This window comes from Aristolochia californica, unplaced genomic scaffold (genome assembly GCF_029961685.1).
Source record: "Aristolochia californica isolate CCGP_79_NKW_82.1479 unplaced genomic scaffold, dmAriCali1.0.hap1 SCAF_2, whole genome shotgun sequence".
NCBI classification, from domain to species: Eukaryota; Viridiplantae; Streptophyta; class Magnoliopsida; order Piperales; family Aristolochiaceae; genus Aristolochia; species Aristolochia californica.
The window spans coordinates 50,338,214-50,365,666 of record NW_027181881.1 but is presented as its reverse complement, the minus strand read 5'-3'; the positions used below and the strand labels follow the sequence as shown (position 1 = coordinate 50,365,666).

Below are 27,453 nucleotides of genomic sequence, written 5' to 3'. Positions count from 1 at the left end.
TGGAAATATCGAGTATGGATTTGGTCAATGTGGGAGAATATTCGCGGCAGCACGAGGGTTGAAAACCGTGTCGGAGCTGTCACGGCCAAAAGTGGAAACATATGGTGGGTCCCATAAGGGAGAAAAAGGTTCTGAAAACAAGAGGCGTGGATGAGTGAAAGAGAGTGTGGGGCCGTCTTGAGGTGACCCGGCGTACGGAGTTGGTGGAGCGTCTCCTAAACGGGAAAACGTGATCGTGAATAATAAATAGAGCAGGGGTTGGTCGGTGGGAGTATCTGCGTTGTTTCCAGTTTGAGCGGCTGAGCGTGCATCGGTTTTTGGAACGTAGGCGGTCACCCGGGGGCGCGTGCTCCCGCGCGGAGTTTGGCCTTTTTTCGCCATCTTTGGCTCTAGGGTTTTTTCAAGGTTCCCGCCACTGTAAAAATTTCAATACAGTCAATTGTTTAATAAGTTGCAGGGTGAAACGTTTTACTCGGGGAAACCTCCATGAAATTAATCACTGAATCAATCCAGGCGCAGTATGCATGAGAGTTAGTGACTGAGATTGGAATCCGACCCACCGTTTTTGAAACCGCGTCCACTTTCTTTAATCAAACTACTAATGACGTTATCTTGTAACTCAAGCTTGTAAAAACCCACCTCGTACTAATTTAATAGAGCAGGCGTTGGTCGTGGATAATTTAATAATCAAACGAAGGCAATGAGACATATATTTAATAAATTTGTTAAGATGTCACAGTCGTTCACAGCAGGAACGTCAGGAACGTAAGCAACTGACGCGCACTACTTGACAAAACAAGTCCAAAGCCTTTTATTTTTTTTTTATTTTTTTTTTTCTTAAAAGATCCGTTGGAGGTTGACACTTTCTGGTTTTATCGAAAGTGAAAGGGCTCTTTGGATGACTCATTTGTCCGTGACTTAAAGAGCCCGTGACGGAATATTCAGCACGAATTATTGACAAGCAAACCGGGAGCCACAACAATGGATATTCTCTTTCCCTGAAATATGGATAAGGTCTCACTTTAAAACATGTTCTTCAGCCTCAAGTGGGCTTACTGATGCAGCCACCTGAGGATCATAGTTGGGACTTTTGACTACCTGCAAGAACGGCATCCGTGCTGAAGGACTAACCACATGTAGACCCGTTTTCATGTCTTCCAAACCCGAATCGTTCCATCAACAGAAGAAGTTATCATACAACTGTCTTTTGGATGATAACAGACACTTGTCACCTGCCAACAAAAACAAACCAAAATTGCTTCTTCTTTATCCTCATCTTAATGTGAACAGAGAACAGTAGACCTCCGGAAATCACCAAAGGAAAAAAAACAAGCAACAGTAAATCCATGCTCAAAAACTAGGAAACTCTGGGAACCTCACAATATTTTGGTGAACAAGTATCATCTGCAACTTTTGCTTCTAAATGTACTTCCAGATAAACCATGACATGTGGCAGTCAAAGATTAAAACAATGGATTAATAGAGTGGAACAATGAAACAATTGCCAATAATGAGGATTTATCAAGTTGAAGGGCAGATGCATCTCTTAAGACCAATGGGGCAGTGCAGTTTTTTCATTTTGCAAAAAAAAAATCTTTCTGTACCAAGAAATGAATTACTATGACAACCCAAAGCACTAGAGCTGCTGCATAAATTTCTCAGGCTACATGTCCAGCCATTAGGAGTATCTTAATGGATTGTCTAATTAAGACATCAGTGTGCCAAGGAAGTTAAACTACGAATCACCTAGGCTTGTTAAGAAGCAAATAAGCTCCTACAAGACAATGGGGACTCTGATGGAAGATATGATCAGATACTTTCCAGAAGAAAATTTAAGTTTCCACCCACTTCAGAACTCCTGCAGGTAAACTCATAGACATCTACCCTGTCAGTATAATATTGAAGCAGGTTGATATTCTATTTTTAGCTTTTACCTTTTCAGTGACTAAAATAGGATCTTAGAAATGGTCATATCAAACTATCCTTGCTAAATTAAGCAACAAAATTTCCCACTTTCTCTACTTCTTTTTCACCCACAGCAAATAAAAATAATTGATATAACACAAGAATACGATATGACTATTAGAATAAACTGATTTTCTAAAATAATCATCTTCATCGCTACCTCCAGTCTACCAATACATCAACAAAACTATTTTGACTATCTTCAGCTATTTAGTTAGAAGAAGAAAAATTCAATCAATAAAAGCTAAGAAAGTTGTAAAATTGCAACATAGAATGGATTGAAGGAGAAGAATGGGAGAAAAGGAGACGAGAGAGGGAGAAGCAGCACTTGAGGCTGTGTTGAATGAGTGCTCAGAAATCGAGCCCTCTCTATTAATGATCTCAGTAAATTACAAGTAAAGGACAATTCTGCCCTTCATTACAAACACACTCATAACTTCCTATATACAAGTCAAAATTTAACAAAAATTGAAAAATGGAGTCCTAATATGAAGTCTAGCTTGCTGTAACTTAATGCGATCCATATGAGAATATGAAATGACCAAAAAATGCCCTTAAACCAGTATTTAACACTCCTCAAGCAAGAGAGTAAATATCAAATAAATCCAATTTGTCACAAAACACCAATTGTTCACAATTTCCAAAGGGGTTTTAAACACATCACCAAGTTTATCAGAAGACTTCGCATATGGAACAACAACTTTTCCTTGCATCACAACATCTCTAATGAAATGGCAATCGATCTCTATGTGTTTAGTCTTCTAGTGGAATACTGCGTTACATGCTATGAATATGACAACCTGATTGACACACTTCATAACCATAGGCTTTGGAATGTGAAATTCAAACTCAACAAGAACTGATTTCACTCACATAAACTCACTAACTATGTGAGCCATGGCCATATATTCTGCTTCAATGCTAGATCTAACCCACTACAGTTTGTTTCTTACTCTTCCAACTCACTAAGTTACCCCAAGAATCCAGTGTTGGACCTCCTATCCATCTTGCACCCAACATAGTTTCCATCAGAATAATATTCCCACACATCAAATCTTCTCATGCGGTTATGCAAAAGACCTTTTCCAAAAGCACCTTCAAATACTTTAGAATCCTTTCCTTGGGTTTTCCATGAATTAACTCACCACTCTATTACAAACGATATATCAGGCTTGGTACCGGTAGCATAAATCAACATACCCACTAGATGTCAAGACCTTGTTTTGTCCGTAAGTATAGGAGTTTGAGAATTATGAAGATTAGCATTGAATTCCATGGGAGTAACCACAAGTCACACACCCAAGAAACCATACTCTTGCAACATATCTATGATGTACTTTCTATGAGATAAAACAATACCTTGTTTACTTCAAGCCACCTCAATACCCAGAAATATTTCAATTGTCCTAAATCCTTTGTTTAAAAATGTGTGGCCAAATACATTTTTACTTATTCAATTCCTTCAAGGTCACTCCCAGATAGAATGGTCACAATGGTTCCTCTAAAAACCAAACTTCATCACATTGTTGAATTTTTTAAATGGGACTTTCATTAAAGTCCATAAATAGCCTTCTTTAACTAACAATTTTTCCTGTCACCCTCTGAGCAACATAGCTAGAAGGTCACTCCATATAAACCTCTTTTTTATAAGTCACCATATAGGAAGGCATTTTAATGTCCAGTTGAAATAGTGGTCATCCTTTCTTAACAACCACAAAAATCAAAAGAAGAATCGAGGTGAGTCGAACAACTGAACAGAATGTTTCAAATACATCAATACCAAGGTTTGAGTATATCCCTTTGCCACCAATCAGCCTTGCACCGGTCAATGGTTCCATCTGCTTTGTACTTAACAGTGTACACCCAATGACATCCCACTACAATAACTTCCCTAGGTGAATCACAAAGTCTCCACGTCCCCCTAGACACCAAAACATCCACTCAGATGAAGCCATAACATCTTGCACTGGATAAGGTATAGGAAACAGAGATAATGACAAAGCAAAGACTTGTAGAAGGGTAACAAAAAATCATGGGCACACATATTTTGGTGGGATGAGAAGTATATGACCTTTTAGCTTTCCAAAGACTAATGGGCAAATCCAAATTAGAAGGAATTGGATCTATGGGCAAAAAGAAAGATGGTTAGTCTTGAGCATGGGACTCATAAGCGGGAACATCAGACGACGAGAACGCCTATTGTACACTTGAAGTGATGGAGAGGAACCTGTTGTTGGTGCATTCATAATAACAACAGGCATTGGGTCATCTAGAGAAGGATCAGATGATGATTGAGAATCAGTAGAGAACTCAAAATAGGGAGTGTTCTAGAAAAACGTAGCACTAGCAAAAAAATATGTCTTATGCTTAATAGGATCATAACGCTTATATCCTTTTTATGACAAGAATAGCCCAGAAAAACACATTTGACAAAGCGAGAAGATAATTTATTTTTAGAATTACTAAACAAATGAACAAAACACATAAAATTGATGATACGAGGAAAAACATAAAAAAGTTTACACCATTGTTTTAAAACCTACATAGAACTTATCCTTGCAAAATAGATGATGGCATAAGATTGATTAAGAAACATGACGTTAACATTGTATCCCCTCAAAGAGATTTGGGAACGTTCATGCAGAATAGTAAAGTACGAGCAACTTCAAAAAGATACTTGTTTTTGTGTTCAACAACCCTATTTTGCTGGGGAGAATATATATAGAAAGTCTGATGAGTAATACCATATAAAGCATAAAATGAGTTCAACTTGTAATTGAGAAAATTCAAGGATATAATCAATACAAAAAATATGAATTGCCGCTAAACTGATTTTTTATTTCATTGAAAATTTTCACAAAATAGATTAAAGAGTTCAGACTTCTCTTGCAAAAGATACACCTAACTTTGCTAAAATCATATATAAAGGAAACAAAATACTTGAAAACTAAAAGGACTAGGGACTCAACATGCCCCCATAGAGTTGATTAATTCAAAAACTCGAGAGTTATGACTAGAACTAGCAAGGTAACTAGCTTGACTATATTTTCAAGTTGACACAATTCACAATCAAAGGTAAGATTAGCTATCAAAGATGGAAAGGACTGACGAAACTTAGATGGTGATGGATCTCCCAATTGTAAGTGCCAAACGTAAGGAGAATCTTTAGTTGTAAGAGTCACAACCTTTGGAATTTTTTTTTTTTTTGAATGAAGATGTATACACAACCTTTGGAATTGATACATCAAACAAGAAGTAGAGCCCTCCTTTCTCATCTCCGAAATCAATCGTCTCTTCATCCGTGAGTCTTGAGAAAACACAAAAATTAGGAGAGAAAGTTACAAAACAATTTAGAGATTTAGCGATATGACTAATAGACAAAAGATTGACAAGAAAATTTGGAACGAATAAAACAGAATTCAAAGATATTTGAGGTATAGTGGGCACAATACTCTCCTTTGAATCGGGGAGGAACACCCATCAACTAAAGTAATATAATGATAGGACTAAGGAGCGATAGGCTGAAACAGAGAAGACATATTTGATATATGTATGGATACCCCTGAATCAATGATCCAGGAAGGAGAATGAGACAAATTCAGTGTTGGCATATCTATGCTTGCCAAATGTGGCACTTGTTGAGGAAGAGGAATCCGACTCAATGGTAGGTGTGAAGGTTAGTTGACCAAGCCTCTAGAGTATGCAACATTTCTTCTAGTGGACTAGTATATGAAACATTATCTCTGATTGTCATTGTGGAGTCTGCCCATGCCAGTTTTCTGCACTTTTGCCAGCATTTATCATAAAAGTGGTTCATTCGGCCATAGTGAATGCACTTGCTTCTCTATCATTACATCCATGGCCTCAAGTAGAGTCTATATCATGACCTCTATTGTTGCCCCCACAACCTCGGATCTTAGACTTACTAGACGACGAGTGGAGGTTGAAAGCAGTTGCATTAGTGATTCTTGTATCCTTCTCACTTTTACCTGCCATTGCTCCTTCTGCCCGAACTACACGTTTAATACTTGTACCAGAGTAATCACATCATCATTGGCCAACATGTTAGGAATTAAACGCCCTAATTCCAAACTAATGAGAGCAATAGTAATAATTGCAGTAGAAAAAAAAAGCAAGCACGATAACAAACAACAAGATTAATATAGGTTCGCCTCAAGGTGAGACTACGTCCTGTCTGCCGCCGCTATAGTAATCCACTATAAAGATGAAATAGTTTACAAGAGAAATCGCACACACTTACAGGTGTTTTCTCTAACCTCTCTCGGGCTGCAACTCCAACTCCTTCTCGGTGATGATAAAACCCTAACAGTGGCGCCCCTCAATTATAAAGAGAAAATTAGGCAACCGCAATACAAGAGTAAAATTCCCAAACTGCCCTTAATGAAACAACAGTTAATATATCGTGGACCGGGCAGGGGCTCCGCCCCCACACCCCCAAGAGGGTCAATCCGCGTACCGACACAATGTAGGGCATTAATTAGGCTCCACAACTTAACATAACAATTGTTCTCGAATTGCGTCATACTTATATCCAAGACTATCTAGAAACATTGCCACCTGAATTTGATTTTTCTCCTTACGAATATCATGTGTATTTGTAGTAAAAGGATGAAAAGTACCGATTTCCTGAAAAACACCCCTCATCTCTATAAAATAATCAGTGATTGATTTGTCACCCCTTTACATAATAATATAGTAGACATACAACTCATACATTCTAAAAAAATTGCTCTCCTCTAACAAGATCGAAGCCAATGTCGTCCACATTTCTTTTGAAGTTCCACAACTCAAGATCTGATCACTAGATCTTGACCCCATGCTATTGACCAACCAAATCTCCACTTGATTATCTTTGGCCTCCCAATTTTCAGTTATGGGATTAGGAGGATCATCTTATATATTTGGCCTTCCTTTTTGCCTTTTAAAAGCATGAGAATAGATCTGGACCAGCTCACGTAATTTGAACCATTTAATTTTACTGAAGTAATTTGAATGGAACGAGTCTTTATTGTTTGAACTCTCGTAAGGCTTAATTATAGCAACATGTTTACTTGATTCAGCCATTTAGTCCTGCTAAAAGCACTACAAATGTACCCAAGGTGATATACTTAATCCAAAAATCCAATGAGAACCACTCCAGCCTGCGCATGTCAAGTGGGCCCAACACTTCCAAATTACGGCACAATCACAATAACCAAGAACAATTGCAACTTCCAATGTTACTATCAATCACCACAAAATTTCAGTCAAAAACATCGACAAAAAGGGTTGATGCAGGCAAGCAATAGGTGATGTAGACACAGTGAAGGTGACATATGCATGAATGGAGTAGAAAATCCAATTGCTAGGGGCAATAAGACATAATAACTGCTTAATTAGTAGCAGAGACCATCAACCAAAAGGCTATTGCAGAAAAAGATAAAAAAGGGAAAAGTCTGATCTTTACGCTACCAGTAGAGAGATTGTTAGAAGAACCTTCTATAGGGATTGTAAAACCATAGAGAAAACCAAAGAAGTGTTGAAGAATCTCTTGAAATCTACATTTATCATTTTGATACCATGTAAAATTGCAATAGAACAGATTAAAGGAGAAAAAAGGGAGAGAGACAAGACAGTGGGAGAAGTAGCGCTTGAGGCTGCGTTGAATGAGGGTTCAGCAATCGATCCCTCTCTTTTAATGATCTCACTAAAGTGAAAATTGCAAGAAAGGACAATTCTACCCTTCATTATAAACACACTTATAACTTCATAAATACAAGTCGTAATTCAATGAAAATTGAAAAATAGAGTCCTAATATGAAGTCTAGCTTGCTGTAACTTAATGTGATCCATATGAGAATACTAAATGACCAAAATACCCCTATACCAGTATTTTAACAAAAGTGATTTAACATTCCTCACAGTACAAGATACAAGTTTTGAATTAAGGAAATAATCAGTCAAGAATAGGAGTTACCACTGAGGCATGTGCTTGAAATCTTGAAATCACAGATGCATCAACCAGGTCCCAAAAGAAAATAAATCCATCCTCAGATCCACCAGCAACATGCGCATCAGTGTTAGTCAGGCAACAGTCCATCTTGTAAGACTGTTCACAAACAACAGAAGGAAAGATGATAGAAAAATGAAAAGGAAAATGTCATAAAAAGGGTAGGAAAGAGATTCGGAAAGGAAATAAACAGCACACAATGCATATCTTATTACTTATCTTTAAACTGTTATATGCATCCATAAGGGTGACAAGAGAAGCAGCCATCTCCATTCCCTTTCAATTGAACTCCTGATTAAAGGACAAGATCACTTGATCTTCATACATGGACATTCCAGATGACAAGACCAATGGGTTATGTTGTCTGTATGGTGGTAGTGGTGGGTCGTGGTTGTGTGGCAAACTATTTGCATGAGTTTATCTCATGTGTTGATGATAAAAGTATTCACAGAAGAACCATGAGTTGGTCTCTTGCACTTTTTATTTGTTTGGTATTTGACTTCGAGTTGATAAAATAGCTGGTACATCGAAGAGTTTAAAAAACTGATTCTCTTATGTCAGTGTTAAGTGCATGTCATATATTCATGTTTAAGAATCTCCTTACATTAGTATTGCTGTTTGTTTTTTTTTGTTCCTTGGCACAAGGATATGTTGATGCATAATTGACTGTGTTTGGTGTCAAGACTCGATCTTGTCAGCCCTTGTTTATCTGGTTATTGCTAAGCTCGTAATTGCTGATTGTTGCCTATGCTACAACCGTCTGGTGTTGATGCAAATAGGATGATGGCATTGGTAGATTACTTTTAGTCCTCCAATTAGCAGCAGTTACCACTAAGTATTTTCTGTCTTCGTCTGTCTGTTTTGTCCTCTGTTTTCTGGTTCCAAGTCAATAAATGCTACCAACGATCTATGTTGTCATTGGCAGCACATTGAATTCTGGTGCCGTCTATTTGCTGGATGAATTAAATTTAGAGATGAAAGGAGGTGAAATGATGAGCTCCCACAGCAGCAGACTGGCCAGTCCTTGCACCAAAAAGACCAACCTTCTGGCTTGGCAGACGGTGCTGGCAAGACCAATGTCAAGCAAATCTTCATCTTTATGCATAGAGTTCAGAGCTACTTGGTTGAGCTCAGCGACAGCTCCACCCATGTTTGCGGCAAAAGGCCTTGCCTCACCAATGGAGTGGCACAATGATGGTGCTATTGTTCATGTTCTTAACCATAGTATTCCCTGTTATGGAAAGTGAAGACAAATATTCGGCCATATCAACATTTTGTGTTTGGCAACAAAGCAATTTGTGGAAATAATGCTGCTACTGAATTCTGACTTCCTACACATGCATGTTTGTTGAGTTGGGATGCAGAGTACCTGCATCTCAGCTACCTTCTTGGGCTAAGCGTGGATGTTGTTATCCTAATTCTGCCCTGTCAAAGCAGCAAACAAGTCCTACTTGAGGTAAGTTTTCTCTATTTAATCAAGCTCGCTGTCCTCCTTGAGTCAACCTAGTCAATCTTGAAGTTTTTTGTGTAAACACTGGTCGCTTTTTTGTTGTCTCCTTGTTCACACCCACGGTAGTGCGAATGGTCTATGTGTGGATGTGTCTCACGGAAGAGGCAACATCCGAGTTTATGTTCAAGGGTTTGCTGTGAAACCTCAAATTGTATTTCTTCTATTAGTTATATTTTTTATCACTTTGGAACAATGCCCATAAACCCACTACTTGGCAAAGTAGGAATGCGTTCAAATCCAACTTGAGTTGAGTCGTGTTATGTCAGTTGCATCCTTGAAAGTAGGTGAATGTAGTGCTAGCCTTAAAATGGGTAGGTTGGTGTTTTGCATCCTGAAAGTGTGTGTTTGGTGCTACCTTAAAAGAGGATAGGCTGATGTCTCTTAAACTCTTCTTTGACCAAGGGTTGCTGGTGTTTGGAGTATCATGGCTGGGAGTGATGTTTGTTCTCTTATATCAGTTTTGGGCAAGTTAGGTCTTAGTGTCGCAGATCCCTAATTTGAGGGAGAGAAGTACAATGAAAATACAGGCAAAGGAATGTTTGGAAGAAGTTTACAATAAAGAGTTTCATGAGTGATGGTGAAGTTTTGATAAGAGTTGGTGACAGAGTCGCGTTCGGACAAGAGACCCAAGCAAGGGAGAGAGTGTAAGATGCAGATTTTGTAAAGTGGTCAAGTGCAAGATCAAGTGAACGATCAAGAGGAACCTAAAGATATGTGAGTTGATTTCTTCATTGATAATCTAAGCATGGAAAATGTTTTGTTTTCTATTTTGACAAACTATGTAACAAACTGAAAGTTATAAATTCCAGTTTGAGGTGGGGGGGGGGGGGGGGGGGGGGGGGGGGGGGTTGTTAGAAGATGTAATTTTTATTTACTAGTGTTACTAGGAAACTAGTTTGTTACAAAATCTTATCTCCAAGGGTGTGAGGGGAGTAGGGATATTAGTATTTTTGACATTATTTTATGTTATAAATTGATGAGAAGAGACAACCTTAATTACATCCTCTTTCACTTTCAAACCCAAGTTTTTTCTCCAACTCTCTTCCCCACATTCTTTCTCTTCTCCTACCTACGTATATGAAATTTTACAATTTCGATCAGCAAATTTATAGTGCTTAACATATCATACTTCTAATGAGAAAAATGCTTGAGTTGAATAGGATTTTCCACAGTGATCATCTAAGTTTCCACATAACGAAACTTTGGGGCAACAAGATGATTAGATTGAAAGAAGGGAGACAGGTGACGGATTCTTTAAGTATATTTTTCAGAAGGTAAAAAGAGTCTAGGTCCCTACATTCTCATCTTCCATCTCTAGGGAGTCAAGGGGTCTCATTGAGTAAGAATTTGTATATAGCATCCATTAGATATACAACTGCTAAATTTATTTTGACTATTGACAACCTGCACAACTTTTTGTAATTATTAGTTGGACAATCTGTTAATCAGGGAAGATTTCCTCTGTTTCCACTTTCTTAAGTGAAGATTCTCCTTATGTTCTATTGCTAATCCAGGCAACTCTGCAACTCTTTTTTAACTAATGAAGTGGTTATCTATACAGGTTTGTCTATAGTTTTCTTGCTCTTATTATGTTTTACAATGGCATAAACAGCTACATCCACAAATTTAGTGCTGCAAAGGACGGTATCACACACTAGTAGTTTATTCTGAAGAAGGCATACTACCGAATAAGTTTCGTTGTACAGACTGAATGAAAAAGTGTGGAGAAAAATCTAAAGATATAGGGTTTTTATTATCTTTCTTTTTCCTCCCCAACAAATTAGATTCCTAACCTTGCATGTATGACCTTTATATTCCTGTAGAAGCTCCCCAGTAGACCTGTCATAAGAAACATAAATAGAAGAAACAGAAGAATAATAAATGAGGAGCATAATATAGGAAACATATGATGGGAAATAGAAGATATTACCTGTCCAGAAGACGTATACATGAATCTAAGCAACTTGCCAATACACAGTTACCATCGTTTGAAATTGAAATGCAGTTAACAGGTTGTCCCAAGTTTTCAACAGTTTCTCTGGTTTACAGAATTAAGGTCTCATCAGATGTGTTTCAAACTCATCCAGAAAAAAAAAAAAAAAGTTTTTGAGTATCAGTCTTGGAAAGGTTTAAAAGAAGTAGAATTAAGACTGCTAAGTATTGCATGATGAAGAATGCTCAATTGACAGGACATGCATGTAGTTTATAGGTTATCACATCTGAAATACTATCATCAGTCACAAAACCTGTGCCAGAAAGAATTCGTTTCATACATTTAGTCCTTCTGAAACTGGCAAGATACCAATAGAAAGCATGCCATTTAAAATTATAGAGCTTAAAATGTTATTTAACAAGCCTCAGTGCTGTTTGATGTGTAATTGTATAGCATTTATTTGCCGAGAGGAGAAAAGGTAAGAGGGTCCTGTACATCCTGTATAGAAATGTCAGATACCTTCCAATACGAATGTCAAATGTGCGAACAGTCCCGTCAACACTACCAGCAATAATTTCTGTTTTTGTCAAACAAACAGACATCACACTGTCTGAAAATGTATCTATTATCTGCCAAGTAGACAAGCAGCATCACAGACAACATCAAGAAATTAAAGGAGAGATAGCAGGTTAAGAAATGGCATTGGAAAAGGGTACGGACCTGTATGGGTTCAGTGCTGTGAGATCTGCAATCCCATGCACGAACTGAACGATCATAACCTGCTGATACCACAACTGACCCATATTCATTGAACTTCACAGAATTTACCTAAAAAGCCCCAGCAATAGAAATAGTGAATCATCTATCCCAATAGACAATGCCCAAGCAGATGGCATTATTTCTGACACTTTTTTTTGGCAGAATTTTTATTTAAGCTCACTTAATCTTATTTTATTTATTACTCCTTTTAATTATCTACCGTTTCAGCCATAAACTATAAATTTTAATTCTTTTTTTTCCAAATACATTAAAAAAATGAGCAACTGGAATTTAAGCAGGTAGAAGTCCTTTGATATAAAATTTTCACGTATCTAATAGGTATTTCAGTTTGCTCAGATTCCAAAATTCAGTAACTTTTCTTATTTTATTCTGTAACTCCTAGTGTGTAACTTCCACATGCCTTTGTAAAAAAAAAAAAATTATGCACTTTCTTGAGGTAGTCTGGATAGTTTTAGTTTCTGAAAGATCTTTTTTTTTAGATCAATAAATATATCATTTTCTCGTTTTCTTTCTGAAAAGCAGTGACAAGTATACTGGCGTGGTTCCTCCCCCCTCAAGAATGCTGAAATTAAACTATGATGGTAGCATGAAGGACTATCCTGGCCCAGCTGGTTTTGGGGGCATCATCCGCAATTGCTCTGGTTTGACAGTTGCCAAGTTTGCAGGCCCCATTAGATGCGCTGACACCTTAACTGCAGAAACTCTGGCCCTTCTCCACAGGCTGCGACTTATTAGACAGCATTCCCACTTGTCCTACATTATTGAAAGAGATTCCAAGATATTCATAAGTTGGGGTTTATGCAACAGCAAACCACCTTGAGGTCTTCTGTCCCACTGGGATGAAATTTAGGATCTCGCCCATGGTCTTCACATCACTTGGAGGAGCCACATTCCAACATCGGCGAATGGTGAGGCAGATAAACAGGCTAATAAAGGTGTCACGATGATACGGACGTGGATGAGACAAGGCTAGATGCTTTATCAATTGTTTTCCTTGCTCCTGTTTCAGAGCTTAGTTTTTTAATGTTTTCTGTTAGGCCACTCCGGCCGACCTGCAGGGAGAAGCAGTTGTACATTCCCCCCTCTTTATTTCAATTCATAGCCTTTTCATAAAAAAATAAAAAAAAGTATACTGATGTGCAAAGCCAAACACAGAAAGTTTATAAACACTAAATTATAGAAAAAAGAGTACAAGAAAGTCTGAGTACACAAATGGTAGCTCCTATCCTATTATTCTATCTGAAGGACTAACCTCACTGTCATGGCCACGAAATTTTCTTATAATACGTCCAGTTGATACATCCCAATAAAACACTTGTCGATCTCCTCCACAAGAGCATATCTTAGCATTGTCCCTGGCAAGGTTGTCCAGTTCAGTAACTCAACATCTAAAGGCATTAACAGTTGTTTGTATTACATAATTCCTGAAACATATATCTAGGGCAAGAATTATTCAGGGAAGAACTAAAATATTTAACATCCAACAGTGCAAGCAGGAGATCAAATTAATTACTATCACAACCACATAATGACAATTGTTAGATGTTGTAAACTAATCCCTATAACTGATTCAGTACCTAAAAGTACCAATTTGAACATTGAATGAGAAAAACCCTTGAATGCTGGACAAAAACATTACCTAGACCACTAACTACAGTTCAAAGCCTCCAACAAAGATTACAATAGCAAGCTTACTGTGAAAAATGAGAGCTAAGTTTGCTAAACAGAGCAAAAAAAACTTCAAGAATCAGAAATTGTTTACAAGCAATCTTTCACCCCAAATTATCTATTACTTAGGACTATTAATATGGGTTACATTAACACTAGTTGAAAAGAAAAATCATTTCAGTCTCCACCTACTGAAACAAGGAGAGAGGGAAAGCATACTGTGTAACATGGACATCACGGACTTCACGGCCATGACCCTTGTAGGTTTTGACGTGAATACCACGATGAGGGTTCCAAAGGCGCAGAGTACGATCTTTCCCACAGCTCAGGCAATAATTTCCATCAGCATTGAAACGAGCAGCTAACACTGCACCCTCGTGGCCCTGAAGTACATTATTCTCTTTTGTTGGAAGCTCGCCCTCGCTCATTTCTGTTAATCTTGCTTTGTCACTTTGTCCCAATTTTCTGAGTCACAGACAATTTGATGCCTTTCAGTTGATGATTACACATCAGCAATATTTGGGAAATATTTTCGAGTCAATTATTTCCATATTTAGAGACAAGCACCATCAGATATCATTTATATACACAAACCTTGTTGATATATTCGTGAACCTAGAAGATAAAACTAACCACATAACCTGAAGATAAACCTTTACTCTTGAGACATGCACATACAAGGAAAAAGAAGAGGATAAAAAAAAAAAAGAGTTAGTCATTCTCGCAGCTGTGCTTACAGTGAAGTCTACTTTGATGCTAGATTGCCCAAGTCCGCCATAGCATGGTGAAGGATAGGCAGAGTTTTTTTTGAAACTGGTCCGATTTATTCAAACAGATCAAAAGAGGTCCAAAGAGAGGCAGTCGGTTCAATAATGCAAACAGATGGATATCACTTTGAGAAAACAAAAGCGCAAACAGCAGGATGGAAGCATTTGACCAGATATTTCCAAAAAAACAAAAGAATAACTAGTTATTGGCACATCCATAGCCAACTTGGAAAGGAAATCAGCCTGCGCGTTCAGGTCAGAGTCGTAGGTACTCCGTAAAGGGAAGGCATAAGAAAACCGTCCTTCAGTACAGTCCACTTTCAAGACAAACAAAATCTAAGTAATCATTTTGTGCCTTAAAAACTCGAGAATTGAAATATTGTACACCAAAAGAAACATCTTATTGGCTTTCTCAGACACAATCAAAAACATATATTCAAGACATTTCAGCAAAAGAGTCAAAAAAGGTCAAAACAACCTTACCAAAGGCTAAAACTCAGTGCCAACGCAAACTGGAAACCCAAACAAGCTGAAGAACATGCTCAGTACCACAACTCAAAACAAATCGATTTCGCTTCTCATAAACCGAATTTCATGTCAACTGGGCCTTAAAGGATGTTATTGGGTTTCTCAAACCCTTGAGAAGACAGGTGAATGTGGCCAGGGCAAAAAACCCTGAACGAATCTTTGAGCAAGCTGTTTGTGGGCATCAAGAACACTGAAAGCAATAAACATTGCCGCTTAAAACTATTAGTAGACGCTTTAAGTCAAATTTCGATAAATTATTTCTACTAATTTCATTGCCGATTCCTCGACTTTATGCTTCGCTTATACTACCCAAAATTCTGACCTTACCAGATGTTACAAGCAAAGAAGCCCAAACGGGGATGACATTTTCATAGAGGAAAACTATTTTATATATAGCTTCAAGATACGAAATACAAATAGAAATAACCTAGTAAATGCTATTACAGTTATGTGTACTTATTTTATATTATTTTCTGTTTTATAACTTTTATTAAATTTTATTATTTTTATTTATTTTATAAAATAATTTTTGATTTATTTTATTTTTTAATACCATTTAAAATTTTAAAACAAATTTTGTTTTTTATTCACTAAATAGCAGGTTAAATATAATATTGGTCGTGACCCATTGAATATGTGACATCATCCTAAGTAAAAGGTCCATAATTAAAGATATGTCCCTGCACTATAAGATAGGAGTGAATTTACCCTAATTCAACGCCTGCAGATCCTTGAACTCCCAAATTTATACTTCCTTGAAATCAATCAATCCAAAAATATATGTAAACAGTGACCCAAGAAATTTAATCGATTGGTAAATGTCAAATTTACAAGAGATTGCATTCGAGCACAAAGGTCTGCATCAGGAAAGGAGTCTGCATTCTGGAGGCGTCAACCTAGAAACTGCAGAAGATGCAGATTTCATCCAACAAGGACCTGTAAACTAACCACCTCCTATTGAGCAGAACAAAAGAATATTGGAATGGTAATGGGAAAAAGGTTAATGAAATTCACGCAAGATCAATATTACGTGAAAATAAACAGCAGGCTGGGACGAGGGCCACGGTATGCGCCCGAGTGGCTCAGACCCGTGTTCCAGTTAGTCTCACACTCACGTATCCCCGGCGGTTTCTCGCCGTACTGAAGGTCTTCATCCGGGAAAATCTCGGCCTCCGGTACCATGCCCGAATATTCGGAGTAAAACCCATCATTAGCTGCATTTTGTTCCATCGTCTCGTTTTCAGCTGATATGAGAGGCAAAGAGCCTGGCGACTTGTTAGGACTCGAGAAACTCGGAGCTGACGACGGCGGCTGCAACACCCTCACACCCGACCTACTCCAAGAAAATCCAGGCGCAGACGATCTTAACGAATCTTGAGATATCGGCGACGGATCCGGATCAATTTCACTTGAATAAGGCACGAACTCCGACGGAGAAGTACTCCGGTCCTCATCCTGATTAACATCCAACAAGGGTCTGATGCTCAAGATACCATCTAATCCGTGAACAGCGACGTTTCTACTGTAAAAGATCCCAGGAAGGACAACATCGACGCCGTCGATGGTCAAGAAATCCGGCCTCTCAGCCAGAACTCCCCAATCATCACCTCCGAGAGGCGAAACGCGTAGATACCGTCCGGGAAGAAGCGAGGGGATGAAAGAACCGGAAGGGAGCGCGCGAAGGAAGATGTAAGACAGGGAACTGGGCGCAAAGTGGCAGTGGAGGGTGCGGATGTAAACGTCGTCATCGGCGGTCATCTCAAGAGCGAAGAGAGCCGCGTCGGTGGGGGCGAAGAGAGTGAAGGCCGGCCCAGCGAGGATCTGCTGGCGTAGGTCGGTGGAAGTCATAATGGCGCGGGGGAAGAGATGATAGCCCTTACGGCGAAGCTCCCAGATAAGTGCGTGGAGTTCTTCCTCTGGAATTCCTTGGGCAACGCGAGGAAGAGAATACGAGAGGGATAAGACGAAAAAGATTAGCAGAAAGATCTTCGCCATTGATGAACGGAGAAAGAAACCAAGAACAAAGAAGAGAAATTTGTGAGAGCTTTTAATACTTGGAGGGAACTTGGGGAGTTGAAAATAACAGGAAAGGACGAAAGTGCGCGGGTCAGTATTTATAAGGGAGGTCGCCGGAATCTTACACGGGCAACGGGCATTTGGCTTTGGTGAACTTGATTAGAGAACAGAATTATAATTCGCATTGATGAAGAGAAGAAAGGAAGAAAAATATTTCCCTGTTTGCATGGTTAGAGAAGATTAATTTCTACGAATCACAACTGAACTAAGTTCCTTGTTATTCGACAAGGAAACTAAGTTGAGGGAGTTAAAAGTGAGTTAAATGTGTTAAATGTATATAAAAATGCTCTAAATTGAAAGTATCAGAAGGAAAAATTGCAAATTTATATGTAGATAAGTGTTCTACTAAAAGAGGGTTAACCAGAAAGCTACTTAACGAGGGTAAACCAGAAAGCCAACACCAACATCATAAAACATAAGAGACAGAATGACGCCAAAGACAGAGAAAAGAGAGATGCCTAAAGAATTTATTCTAGGGCAGAATGACGAGCGCCGGAGCTGGGATAGGCGAGCGAGCAGGGCCAGGAGGTGGTGGTGGGGGTGGTGCTAGGGTGGAGGCCTCTGAAGCGTCACAGTAGCCTCTCAATATGTCGGCCTCCTCAGGCGTGAAACCCACGGAGAAGAGCATGGACGGCCAGCACTGATGTTCGATGGTATATATGGCTTGGCAGCAGCTTGGTCCCAGATAAGTCTCCCCGTTGAGGAAGAAGAGGATGACTTCTCCGGTGCATGATCGAAGCTCCAGCAACGAGTTCCAGCAGGGCATCATGGAGTCCGATTGGAGCCGAGCTGCAAGATCTGCCGTCTCCGGCAGTGGTCTCGACGTAGCACTGCACAGTAAGGCTAACATCACAGTAGTCAACAGAAATAGCTTCGAAGCAGCCATGACAGATGTTTTGATGGGCGCAGAAAGAGATGATATTCGGTAGCGATGAAGAAAATTAGCAGAAGAGTACCGAAATTTATAGGGCGCTCATGAGGAAGAAGAGGAGATGATGAGCCGCAGAAATAATGAGACGCCGAAACGGTTGCTTCTGCTATCATTAGAAACAGTAATTTGCGCTGGCGTTACTTTCAGTATCTGCTGCTAGCGGGAGCGGAAGGGCTTCCTGAGACACCGACGAGACCATTCTCCGGTTGATAACTCGGCCAGTCCGTTTAATTACTCCCTAATGTTTGATGCAGATTGATCGAGGCAGTGGCCTTCCTTGTAATTTCACAACTGCACCAACCTAGCCAACTACAACAGTGTCACTCGCTGCAGGAAACACATGCTTCAAGTGTTGTGGAATTGGGATATGTCCGAAACCCTAAAAACGATAACTACTTTTCCCGCCAAGATTTGCTGTACGTTTTGTGTATAAATTACCTTTCTTGCTCAGAGCTTCTTGGGCCATCAATGGCAAAAATCGGTTTCCTCTGCTTCAACCTGATCTTTTCCATCTTCGTTTTTGTCTCACTGCTCGATGCCGCCGACGGAATTCCAGAGGAGGAGCTCGACGACTTGGTGTTGGCTCTCAAAGACTACGGCTACCATGTCTTCTCTGACGCCATCATGAACTCGGATCTGCGTCTCCTGATTCTTGGTGGCTTTTCTTTCACTCTCTTCGCTCCCAGTAATGACGCTCTCTTCGACCTTGCAAGCTGTGTTGATGTTTTCGACTACCGCAGCATTATTCGTTACCATGCCGTGCCGCAGAGATTCACCTTCGATGCCCTCCGGTCGCTTCCTTCTGGTTCTATCCTTCCCACGCTTCTCCGTGGCTATAACGTGAAAATCGAACATCCGGTTCGCGACAAACGGGGGAGGGAACCGTACTTCTTGACCGTCGACGGCGCATCTGTTTCCGTTCCGGAGATATTCTACGGTCGAGGGATCGCCGTTCACGGCTTGGATCGCTTCTTTAAGGGTAGTCCGGTCTGGTGGAAAGTTCGGGCCAAGACGGAGGGCATTTTGTCGGAGACAGAGAATCCATTGTCCGGTTTCGTGTCTCCTCAGGGACCGCCACTCCAATCTCAAGAAGAGGGGATTTGCCCTGTGTATGGCTCTTCAAGCAACATTGAAGCTCTGACAGATTCATCGGCACGTTCGCCGGCAGCGACTTGGACTGTGAATATGCCGATCAGAGTTTCTCCGTCGGCTAGACAGCCGCCGATACCGGCACAAGCGCTGCAGCAGCAACGCGAACCTCCGTTTCAAGCAAGAAACCCACCGTTACCCGCCTTGACGATCAATCAGCCAAGTCAAACGTCACCAGGAGAAAGAATCCTGCCTGGTCCAGATCCGACGTTCAACTGGCCTCATGGAACGTCCGTGGAAGAAACAACAATGCCAGTAGCTGATATGATCAAGTACCCGCCTTCTTCTTCATCGGACTTTTATGACTACGAATACGACCTACTTTCGCCTCCGGAGTATGGAGATGGTCTCGTTGGCTATGCCGAGGTAAGATTGGACACAAGAAGTCTACTTCAGGTCCAAAATCAGGTGATGGCGGCGGCGCCGGATGATAACGCTTCGTCGATGTGCAAGACTAATGATGACGTGCCAATGAGCCATGCCGGGCTCCTAAACACGGGAGTTCCATGATTTCATCGTCCTGTTAACTGTAAGACCATTTTACTTGCTGTCTTCTTAATAGCTTGTTGTTAGAAATTCTCCTGGATAAATTTGTGGAAGAAATTCTCCAATAAGACGAGGCTGGCAGTGCCCATCATATACTGATACTCTCTCGCCAGAACTTTTTTAATCCATGACAAACTCTTGTTCAGTAAGAAAGTTGTAAAAGATCAAATTGATTTCTATCAGAAAAAATTCACCGGCAGAAGTGAGAAATTCATGGGGAGAAGTTCTCTCAATGAAAAATTCATTTGGAGAAGTCCTCCAAATGAAAAATTCGGTATCAGATTTTGCTTAGTGTGTTTCCCCAGGTATAAGTCAAGATATCTGTCAGCGTACTCGAAATACAAGACGTCGCGTCAAATACATCCACATCTTCTCTGTTTATATGTACCGCACTCAATCTAATCCACAAAAGGACATGATAAAGAGTTCCGTAGACCGACAGCTATGATTTGACGGACAGTTCCCTCTTAACCTTTAACTGCATCACCCTTTTCAAAAACCGAGTTGCATCGACCCCTTCGAACGTCTACTCAGCGAATTTCATAAGAATGTGTCAAAATATTTGGCCAAAATATGAATGTTAAAGCTGTTTTTTTTTTCTATTTTCCTGTGGTGTTAACTCGCATATGTACATACATTAATGCCCCTTAAGTGTCCAAGATAGAAATTTATATCTCATGAAAAATTATAAATATTTTTTCTAGGATAAATATTTCTAAGAAACTTGTTAGGAAATTTTTTTAAAAAAAATTAAAAAATTAAATAAATTTATTAATACTTTTTTATAAAAATAAATAAAAATTAATAATCAATCTCATAAAATTTTATTACATGCTTAATTAAAATACTTCATTGTAATTCAGATTACTTTGCTATGGGCATTTACGTCGCTTCTCTATCAAAGCACGAAGAGTGAAGAGACCATTTTCGCGGTTGCTGCTGTCCCACTGCAAGCTCAATTATTGCGGTTTCAGTGCATTCCAACCCGGAGCGTAATCAGACATTTTGGTGACAAACAGACAAACAATCTGGCCACCCTCAGTCTTATTATACAGCTCGTTAAGAAAGCAAACAATTCAAACCTTTGCTTATAATGTCAAACATTTTCAATGATCAAAATCATGCGCAATGCTTTCTTAGATTTCGTAAAGAAGTTTCTTGAAGCAGACCATGTGATCCGGCAGCAATGTGATGGCCAACGACATGCTTCCGTCGCCGGTAGGACTGGGCAGGACATAGCACTTACCTTCGTGACCGTATCCCACCGGCCCCACGAATGCCGGCCGCCCCCACCCGAAATCGGCTTCGTACATCGGCAGCCTCGCCCAGCTATTGACTCCCAAGTTGGGATTCCGGTACGTCGGCGCCCCTCGCTGTATACGCCCCAGGTCAGGCTGCAGCGCCAGGTAGTCTAGCGAGGACCTCAAGTACTCATCGTCCATCCTTGCCAGCGTTTTACGTACCTGGCCTGCAGCATATGACAGCGGCCGAGACACTAGGTCATCGACGGTGGCGATTGGGGTGGCTATGAAGATGGGATTGCCAAAGAACCCGGGTGGAAGAGGCGGTTTGAGCCGGTTCCTGCCGTCAGCTGAGAGGTACACTTTGCTCTCCTGGGCGTCCGGCAGGTCTCGAGCCTTGCAAGCGCAGCGCCAGATATGGCCGGTGAGAGCCTCGTAGGTGGTGTCGCTGTCCTCGGAGGAAGCTTTCGACTTGAGGAGAATCAGCTGCTCACGTGTGAGCGTCAACAGCGCCGCTGCAAGAGGACCTGTTTGTTCCGGGAGTTCATTGATGGGAGTGGGTGGTGGCTGGTACTCGACGTGGGGGAAGGACGGCGTAGGTGGATGCCGCGGGCGGAGGGGCGTCCGATCCATGTAAGGCTCGACGGCGAGCTCGGCACTACCTAGGCGGGCGATATCCGCCCAGTGGTTGACGAAATGCAGCGCAGAGGAACCATCGACAGCAAAGTGGTGCAGCCCAGTGCCGACGATGACTCCACCGCATTTAAAGCGAGTGACCTATCCACGAAGACAAGATAGTGCAAACTTAGCTAGTGCACAAATATTCAATTCAGAAATCAGTGCTAAAGAAATTAATCCTTGTTAAAAATGTAACAAGTTCTTCCCAGTTCAAACAGAAGAAATATATGACCTGAACCATGACGAGAGGAAAATATGAGACGTCGCCGGTGTAAGTGTCTTTGCCAGCTGGTATGAACTTTCTGAGCTCCATGCTAGGTGCAAAACCACCCATATCATCTATATAGGAATCTGTATCCGCTTCCACAAAGAGAGCACCTTCTCTATTGCAGTTGATGTCGATCCGACCATTCTCATCCCTTCCCAATCTCCCGGCGAGAGGATAAAATGGCACTAGCGCCTTACCCAGGGCGTCCTTGAGAACATTACTATCGAAAAAGTTTGAGGAAGCATTAGGCCTAAAAAAATACACAGTAAATGAGTATCTGGGCACCAGCAAGTCCAGGTCGGAATTCCACAGCCTTCGTTTCGGAGTCTCCTCAGCAGGTCGAACCATGGAAGACTCCCTCACGTTTATGATCATTCTCTATCAGTTCCTGCATTTTCAGCCACCATCAAAGAGGATTTACACCAGCTAGAGTGAAGATAAGAGCAACGGGGATCAGGAAACATAATTTCAGGATCAAAATTACCTTACTCGAGCTTCAGAGTGCAGAGTTCTTCGCCTCGCCAGACAAAGAAACAGAAAACGACGATCCCGTAAGAAATCCCAGGACACAACAAAAGAAAGAAAAATGTAAGCAGAAAGAGAAAGGACAAGTCGCCACAACGGGCTGCCTTGCTCTTATATAGAAGAGAAGAGAAGGTGACAAGCTGTTACTCGAATTGACGATTTTCTGTGTATTTTTGTTTTGTGCTCTTTATTAGTAGATTAGGTTGGGCATGAAATATCAACTCGGGACGGTACTCTCGGGGAATTTAGTCGACGGTGAAGCTACAAGTGCCATGCCTCTGGAGACGAGACTCCAGTGCATGGATCGGTGTGGCGCTACCAATGTGTGGGTGTGATCACATTGAATGATTGTTGATGATTTTTAAAGCTTCGAGGAAATAATAATATTAAAAGGAGTACTTATCTCTTCCTTTTGGCGAACCGTCAAAAGGAGTATGAGCAGGGCCTTTCAAATGCTTGCAAAGCCAGCCGTTACTGAGGATTCGATTCATTCCACCAGTCCTTAATTGTTCTGTCCAACTATTTAATTAGTAGATAGGTCCCTTAATTATGACGACAGCGTGGGTCTTCTATACGAAGAAAAAGAAAAAATCCCATTTGAACTGTAGCAGCTTGGCATTTATAAATTTTCCACTTCAGGGCAAGCTTTTAATAGTTCCATTCAGCGATAGGCCGTCTACTTTAATTCAGTTTGTCGGGTTATTTCAGTTGTCCAAACAGAAGAACGGACGAAAAAAAAAAAGACAAATCTTTGTTACGAAAGGGCCCTGATTTGTTCGTGAGTTACTGTTCGGTGAATAGTAGACAGGTCTTCTTTCTAGTGCGGCATAATCTTTGTTTCTAAAAGGCCCAGCAGCGAAGAAAGCTGGTGGGGAGGTAGGCGAGGAGGGAAGCCTGAAATTCATGGAGAAATGGGCCACGGAAATATTGTGTTGCGTTTCTGGGGACGATGACTTGGGGGTGAAAGAGGAAGCCGTGGCGCCTCTGCTGATCGCTGGACAAAGAAGACGGGAAGAAGGCGGCCGCGTGGTGCGGGTGTGAGCCACGCGATTGGGAAAAGTTTGGGGCGCTGGGGGTGCAGGAGAAGCCACGTGTAAGGAGAGCACGTGTGGAGAGAATGGCCATAACGTGTTTACGAGAGTGACAAGGAGCGTAAGATTACGTCTTATCAGGAGTGACTTCCCGCAGTTCGTTCTTCTCGTCAGGATTTGGATTGCAATGAACTAAAAAATTTTTCAAAGAAATGGATATTTGATCTTAGAAGCCCGAGCTGGCGAGCTCATCTGCTACGTAAAATTTCCCGTTTAATTCTTGTCGTATGGGAAAGTATGGAGTCCCACGAAAATTTGAGAAATCTTTCCACTGAATTTGAGAAATCTTTCCATGGCTCTGTCAACTTGCCACATCACAGAAACCTTTCCACCATGGCACCAAGTCAGCATATTATTTAAATCCCTAAATTCCTTCTTCCCTCTTTCCTCTTCTTTTATTAAAATTAATATTTTTTTATTATATTAAAATGAAGGTAATAAAATGGAACGGGTAAGATTTTTAAAATCAGAAATTAATGTTTTTTAAATATTTTTAATTATAAAATAACTTAAATCAATAATAAAAATAAAATAAGAGAAAAAAGGCATAGTTATTCGATGATGTGTCCAGTGACATCTCAATCGAGTGCTCTTTTTGGCACCGGTCAAAGTTTATGTGTACTGTATATATATATATATATAGTTAGACCGGTCAAAGTTAATCATTGTTATATTACATGGTAATATTTGGCGATTTTCGATCGCGGAAGCCAGGTGCTCGATGCTATTACGTAATCAGCCATGATTTTTTTGTTCACTATCAACTCTTAAACACAAGCGTTTCTTTATTCTGTCACCGTCTCACAAAAGCAGAAAACACAGCGCCCAGTCCTGGCTACTCTCTGGTTAGCTCACACTCGAAAGATAAACATATCGATGGAAATTCACAAGGGAATGGGAACTTCTTCATCATTGATAAGGGGAGGTTTTATAGAGAGCTTAGAAGAGGTGGTGATGCTTCTTCCCCTGACCTTTTTTCGCCACCTCCTTCGCTTCCTTCTTCTCGTGGTGCTCGTGGAAAGCGTACCCTCCGCCGCCCACTGCAACTGCTGCTGCCATCTCTTCTTCGATCTTGTGCCTGTGTGCATGCTCCGGGTCTTTCCCCGCCTTGTGCTTCTCATACTGAAACACCAATCACATAGCAATTAACTACTGCTTCAGTAAAATTCTTATTAATAATTCCTAATCGTATTTAAAGTCAGACACGAGATCTGTTTTTTGGTGTGTTTCCATTAATATTTACCAAAGCAAAAGCACCGGCAGCCGTTGCTCCAAGCTCGCCGAGATGCTCCTTGTGCTTGTGATGCTTTAATTCTGGTTTCGGAGGCAGCGACGTATTCCGTGCTCTCTGCAACCCCACCACCGTATCCGTCGCCTACGTAAGTAGTCTCAGAACCGTACACGACTTCGCCGGCAGGCTTCTCTTCCTCCTTGTGATGTTGGAAGAGGTGGTGGCGGTGTTGCTTCTCCTCAGCCATAAGGAAAAATGGACTAAATGTGAAAGAACAAGAGAGATTTCAGTTGGCCGGAATCGGCTATGATCAAGTGCTTGTGGTGCGTGACTGAATGGTGTGCAGATGGGGAGTATTTATTGGCAAACTCTGGATTAGAGGACGGACGATTCCCACATTCATGGATTTGGACTTGTATTTATATTTGTATTAATTTAGTGTGATAGATTACCTTCCCCAATCCAAGCCTGCACATGACCGCCTATCACCGTCTTTTTCCGTTTAGGTATGCTATGTTTATCGGTTAATCTATATTTATTATATGCTTATGTACGTTATTATATGTATTTGTTGGCCACAAAGACTGGTCGGTAAGAGGATAATCTTTGAATATTTGGAAGCATCGCGTGAAAAAAGGAAGAGATTTCGCTGTACTTAGTGCTAACCAACGCAGTAGAGGTTCTGTTGAGGGAGGCATTTACCGTTTGCGAGCCGGGATTTTCTTGGTTCAATCACAGCTGCAAGCCCAGTTCTTGTTTTCGCTTCGAAATGGGCAATCCAATCCTCATATCGTAGCATTTGGTGAAGCATAAGCCAATAAGGAAAGGAGAGCAGGTCTGCCTAGCCCATACTGATTTGTTGCAGCCTAAAGTAAAATCGGTTTTATTCAGTACACACCGGAGAAGCATCAATTATCAGGCTGTAAGATGTAATCGCAGTGAAGCATTGATAGTTTACAGTGTTCTCAGAACATTTTAAACAACAGACGTAAGACTAATTAAATGGCAATAGACTGTAGATCACTTGGCGGAAGAGCGTCCTCTTGGTTTAGAATTGGTAAAGACTCCATCCTTTTTCAAGCTTCTCGAGAGAGAACAGTCCTCTCCCCAGCCAACAAACGGGCACAATCCAGGGAAGTTGCTCCAGACATGCAGTCACCGAGTCAAACTCCAGCCCGTGAAAATACGCCATGGCACTTGGCAGTGCTTCTGCTCCCCCTAAACACAAATCGAAAGAAGCCTCAGAATTTCCCTTTTCACCGAGGATTCAATGCTCCATAAGCCTCGACGCATCGTCTCAAGCAAAAGAATGGAACGACTGTAACTGGAAATGCGAAAGGCCGCCACTCTTGTTGCAGACATTGAACAACTGTGTTCTCTCCTTGAAAACAAACATCTCTTGGAATACTTCTGGGGGTGATGCTCGTCTTATAAAGCAGTGGACAGTGGTATACTTTTAATGCGTTTTTCATTATTTGCAGAAGGTTTCTCCTCGCTCCCAGACGAATGTGGAAGGAATGAACCAATGGATATCATGGTCTGCATGTATCCTTATCTGTCAGGCGGATTGCTTACCAAAACGATGGCCAAAACCACCTGTCCGATATCTCTCTCGTAAAAATTGCCAAAAAGAAATGATCGTAGTCAACTCTTTGTAAGATAACTGAATTTACTAAACTACCCCGTCATTTTATGTTAAGCGATCGATGAACGAGAGGAAGGAACTTTTAATACATTTATGTAATGGTTGGGGCTGAAAGAGTCATTTTAGTCAAACGTGAAAAATTTCAAAACGGTTCACGTCGGCCTTCACTAAGATTGCCTAGTGCGCTAGGAGTGGCTTGTTAGGCGTAGGTAAGCCCATGGTTATCCCTATGTATACTTTGTATTTTTCAATTCACACGTCGTGGTCAGGATGGCCGAGTGGTCTAAGGCGCCAGACTCAAGTTCTGGTCCTCGTGAGAGGGCGTGGGTTCAAATCCCACTTCTGACAGAAATGGTTTTTTAAGAGTAGTTTTTTTCCCCCAAAAACAATCTTTACATGAAGATATAGATTATATTTACTAAAAAACTTTAATTTTATAATCACAATATTTTCCAAAAAATATAAATAATTTTTTATTAATTTAAAACCTAGTATTTTTAAGAAATTATTTATTGTTATAAAATCAATAAATATCATAATTGTAAAGGTTCAAGAAGAGGATAAATGGTTAAATAAATAGGTAAAATGGTAAAATATTAATTATATATAAGTAGGTTTTGTTTAACTAAATATTCCTTAAATGGAGAGATTTTTTTAGATATATATGAATAGAATTAAATAATGATCTAGACCGTTAGCCTTGATCAACGGCAATGATCAAGCTGAAAAATATGGGACCGCCATAAAAGAGACAATTATGTCGGTCAAATCTTGGCGTGGATCATAATAAAAAAAAAGAGTCAACAAGTGCTGATTGACGGTCAGGATCCCAAGTCAAGATGGCAATGGATCAAGTTCAGGTTGGGTCGACTTAAACTTGTCGAGTTAAAACCTGTTGACCCAAACCTGTC

At 40.5% G+C, this 27,453-nt stretch overlaps 4 protein-coding genes, 1 non-coding gene and 1 pseudogene across 6 annotated transcripts; 1 reads left to right on the top strand and 5 right to left on the bottom strand.

Moving 5' to 3' along the window:
- Positions 1-627: 627 nt before the first annotated feature.
- LOC137955767 (uncharacterized) lies at positions 628-15,503 on the bottom strand. 2 transcript variants are annotated; one of them, XM_068802880.1, is made up of 9 exons: positions 15,117-15,503; positions 14,086-14,331; positions 13,451-13,553; positions 12,139-12,246; positions 11,938-12,047; positions 11,416-11,523; positions 11,279-11,324; positions 7,943-8,074; positions 628-1,232 (listed from the first exon to the last, which is right to left on the bottom strand). In XM_068802880.1, the coding sequence occupies exons 2-9, from the start codon at positions 14,292-14,294 to the stop codon at positions 1,149-1,151; spliced, it is 900 nt and encodes a 299-aa protein (XP_068658981.1). In that variant the 5' UTR covers positions 14,295-14,331; positions 15,117-15,503; the 3' UTR covers positions 628-1,148. The 2 variants fall into 2 exon arrangements, with proteins under 2 accessions (XP_068658981.1, XP_068658982.1); XM_068802881.1 differs by lacking the exon at positions 15,117-15,503 and adding an exon at positions 14,604-14,903.
- Positions 15,504-16,187: 684 nt separating this feature from the next.
- On the bottom strand, positions 16,188-17,156 carry LOC137955256 (fasciclin-like arabinogalactan protein 19). The gene has a single exon (XM_068802115.1). It carries the CDS (start codon positions 17,154-17,156, stop codon positions 16,188-16,190), a length of 969 nt encoding a protein of 322 aa, XP_068658216.1.
- A 553-nt stretch (positions 17,157-17,709) lies between these two features.
- On the bottom strand, positions 17,710-18,123 carry LOC137955255 (egg cell-secreted protein 1.2-like). The gene has a single exon (XM_068802114.1). The coding sequence runs from the start codon at positions 18,121-18,123 to the stop codon at positions 17,710-17,712; it is 414 nt and encodes a 137-aa protein (XP_068658215.1).
- Positions 18,124-20,905: 2,782 nt separating this feature from the next.
- LOC137956545 (hydroxycinnamoyltransferase-like) lies at positions 20,906-22,550 on the bottom strand. Its single transcript, XM_068804085.1, has 3 exons — positions 22,535-22,550; positions 22,015-22,438; positions 20,906-21,881 (listed from the first exon to the last, which is right to left on the bottom strand). Exons 2-3 carry the CDS (start codon positions 22,423-22,425, stop codon positions 21,000-21,002), a joined length of 1,293 nt encoding a protein of 430 aa, XP_068660186.1. The 5' UTR covers positions 22,426-22,438; positions 22,535-22,550; the 3' UTR covers positions 20,906-20,999.
- Positions 22,551-24,605: 2,055 nt separating this feature from the next.
- Positions 24,606-25,144, bottom strand: LOC137955301 (abscisic stress-ripening protein 2-like; annotated as a pseudogene).
- A 1,662-nt stretch (positions 25,145-26,806) lies between these two features.
- Positions 26,807-26,890, top strand: TRNAL-CAA (transfer RNA leucine (anticodon CAA)). Its single transcript has one exon. It is a non-coding gene; the product is annotated as a tRNA-Leu (tRNA).
- Positions 26,891-27,453: the final 563 nt, after the last annotated feature.

Bases quoted from the DNA above. Each gene is read 5' to 3' on its own strand.
- LOC137955767 (XM_068802880.1), bottom strand. From the start codon at position 14,294: ATGAGCGAGGGCGAGCTTCCAACAAAAGAGAATAATGTACTTCAGGGC. The intron at 8,075-11,278 runs GTTAGGAATCTA...GTTTGTGAACAG, and splicing joins ATAAAGGTCATACATGCAAG to TCTTACAAGATGGACTGTTG. The intron at 1,233-7,942 runs GTAACTCCTATT...TTTTGTTGGCAG, and splicing joins TTCAAGCACATGCCTCAGTG to GTGACAAGTGTCTGTTATCA.
- LOC137955256 (XM_068802115.1), bottom strand. From the start codon at position 17,156: ATGGCGAAGATCTTTCTGCTAATCTTTTTCGTCTTATCCCTCTCGTAT.
- LOC137955255 (XM_068802114.1), bottom strand. From the start codon at position 18,123: ATGGCTGCTTCGAAGCTATTTCTGTTGACTACTGTGATGTTAGCCTTA.
- LOC137956545 (XM_068804085.1), bottom strand. From the start codon at position 22,425: ATGATCATAAACGTGAGGGAGTCTTCCATGGTTCGACCTGCTGAGGAG. The intron at 21,882-22,014 runs GTCATATATTTC...CTTCGTGGATAG, and splicing joins TTCCTCTCGTCATGGTTCAG to GTCACTCGCTTTAAATGCGG.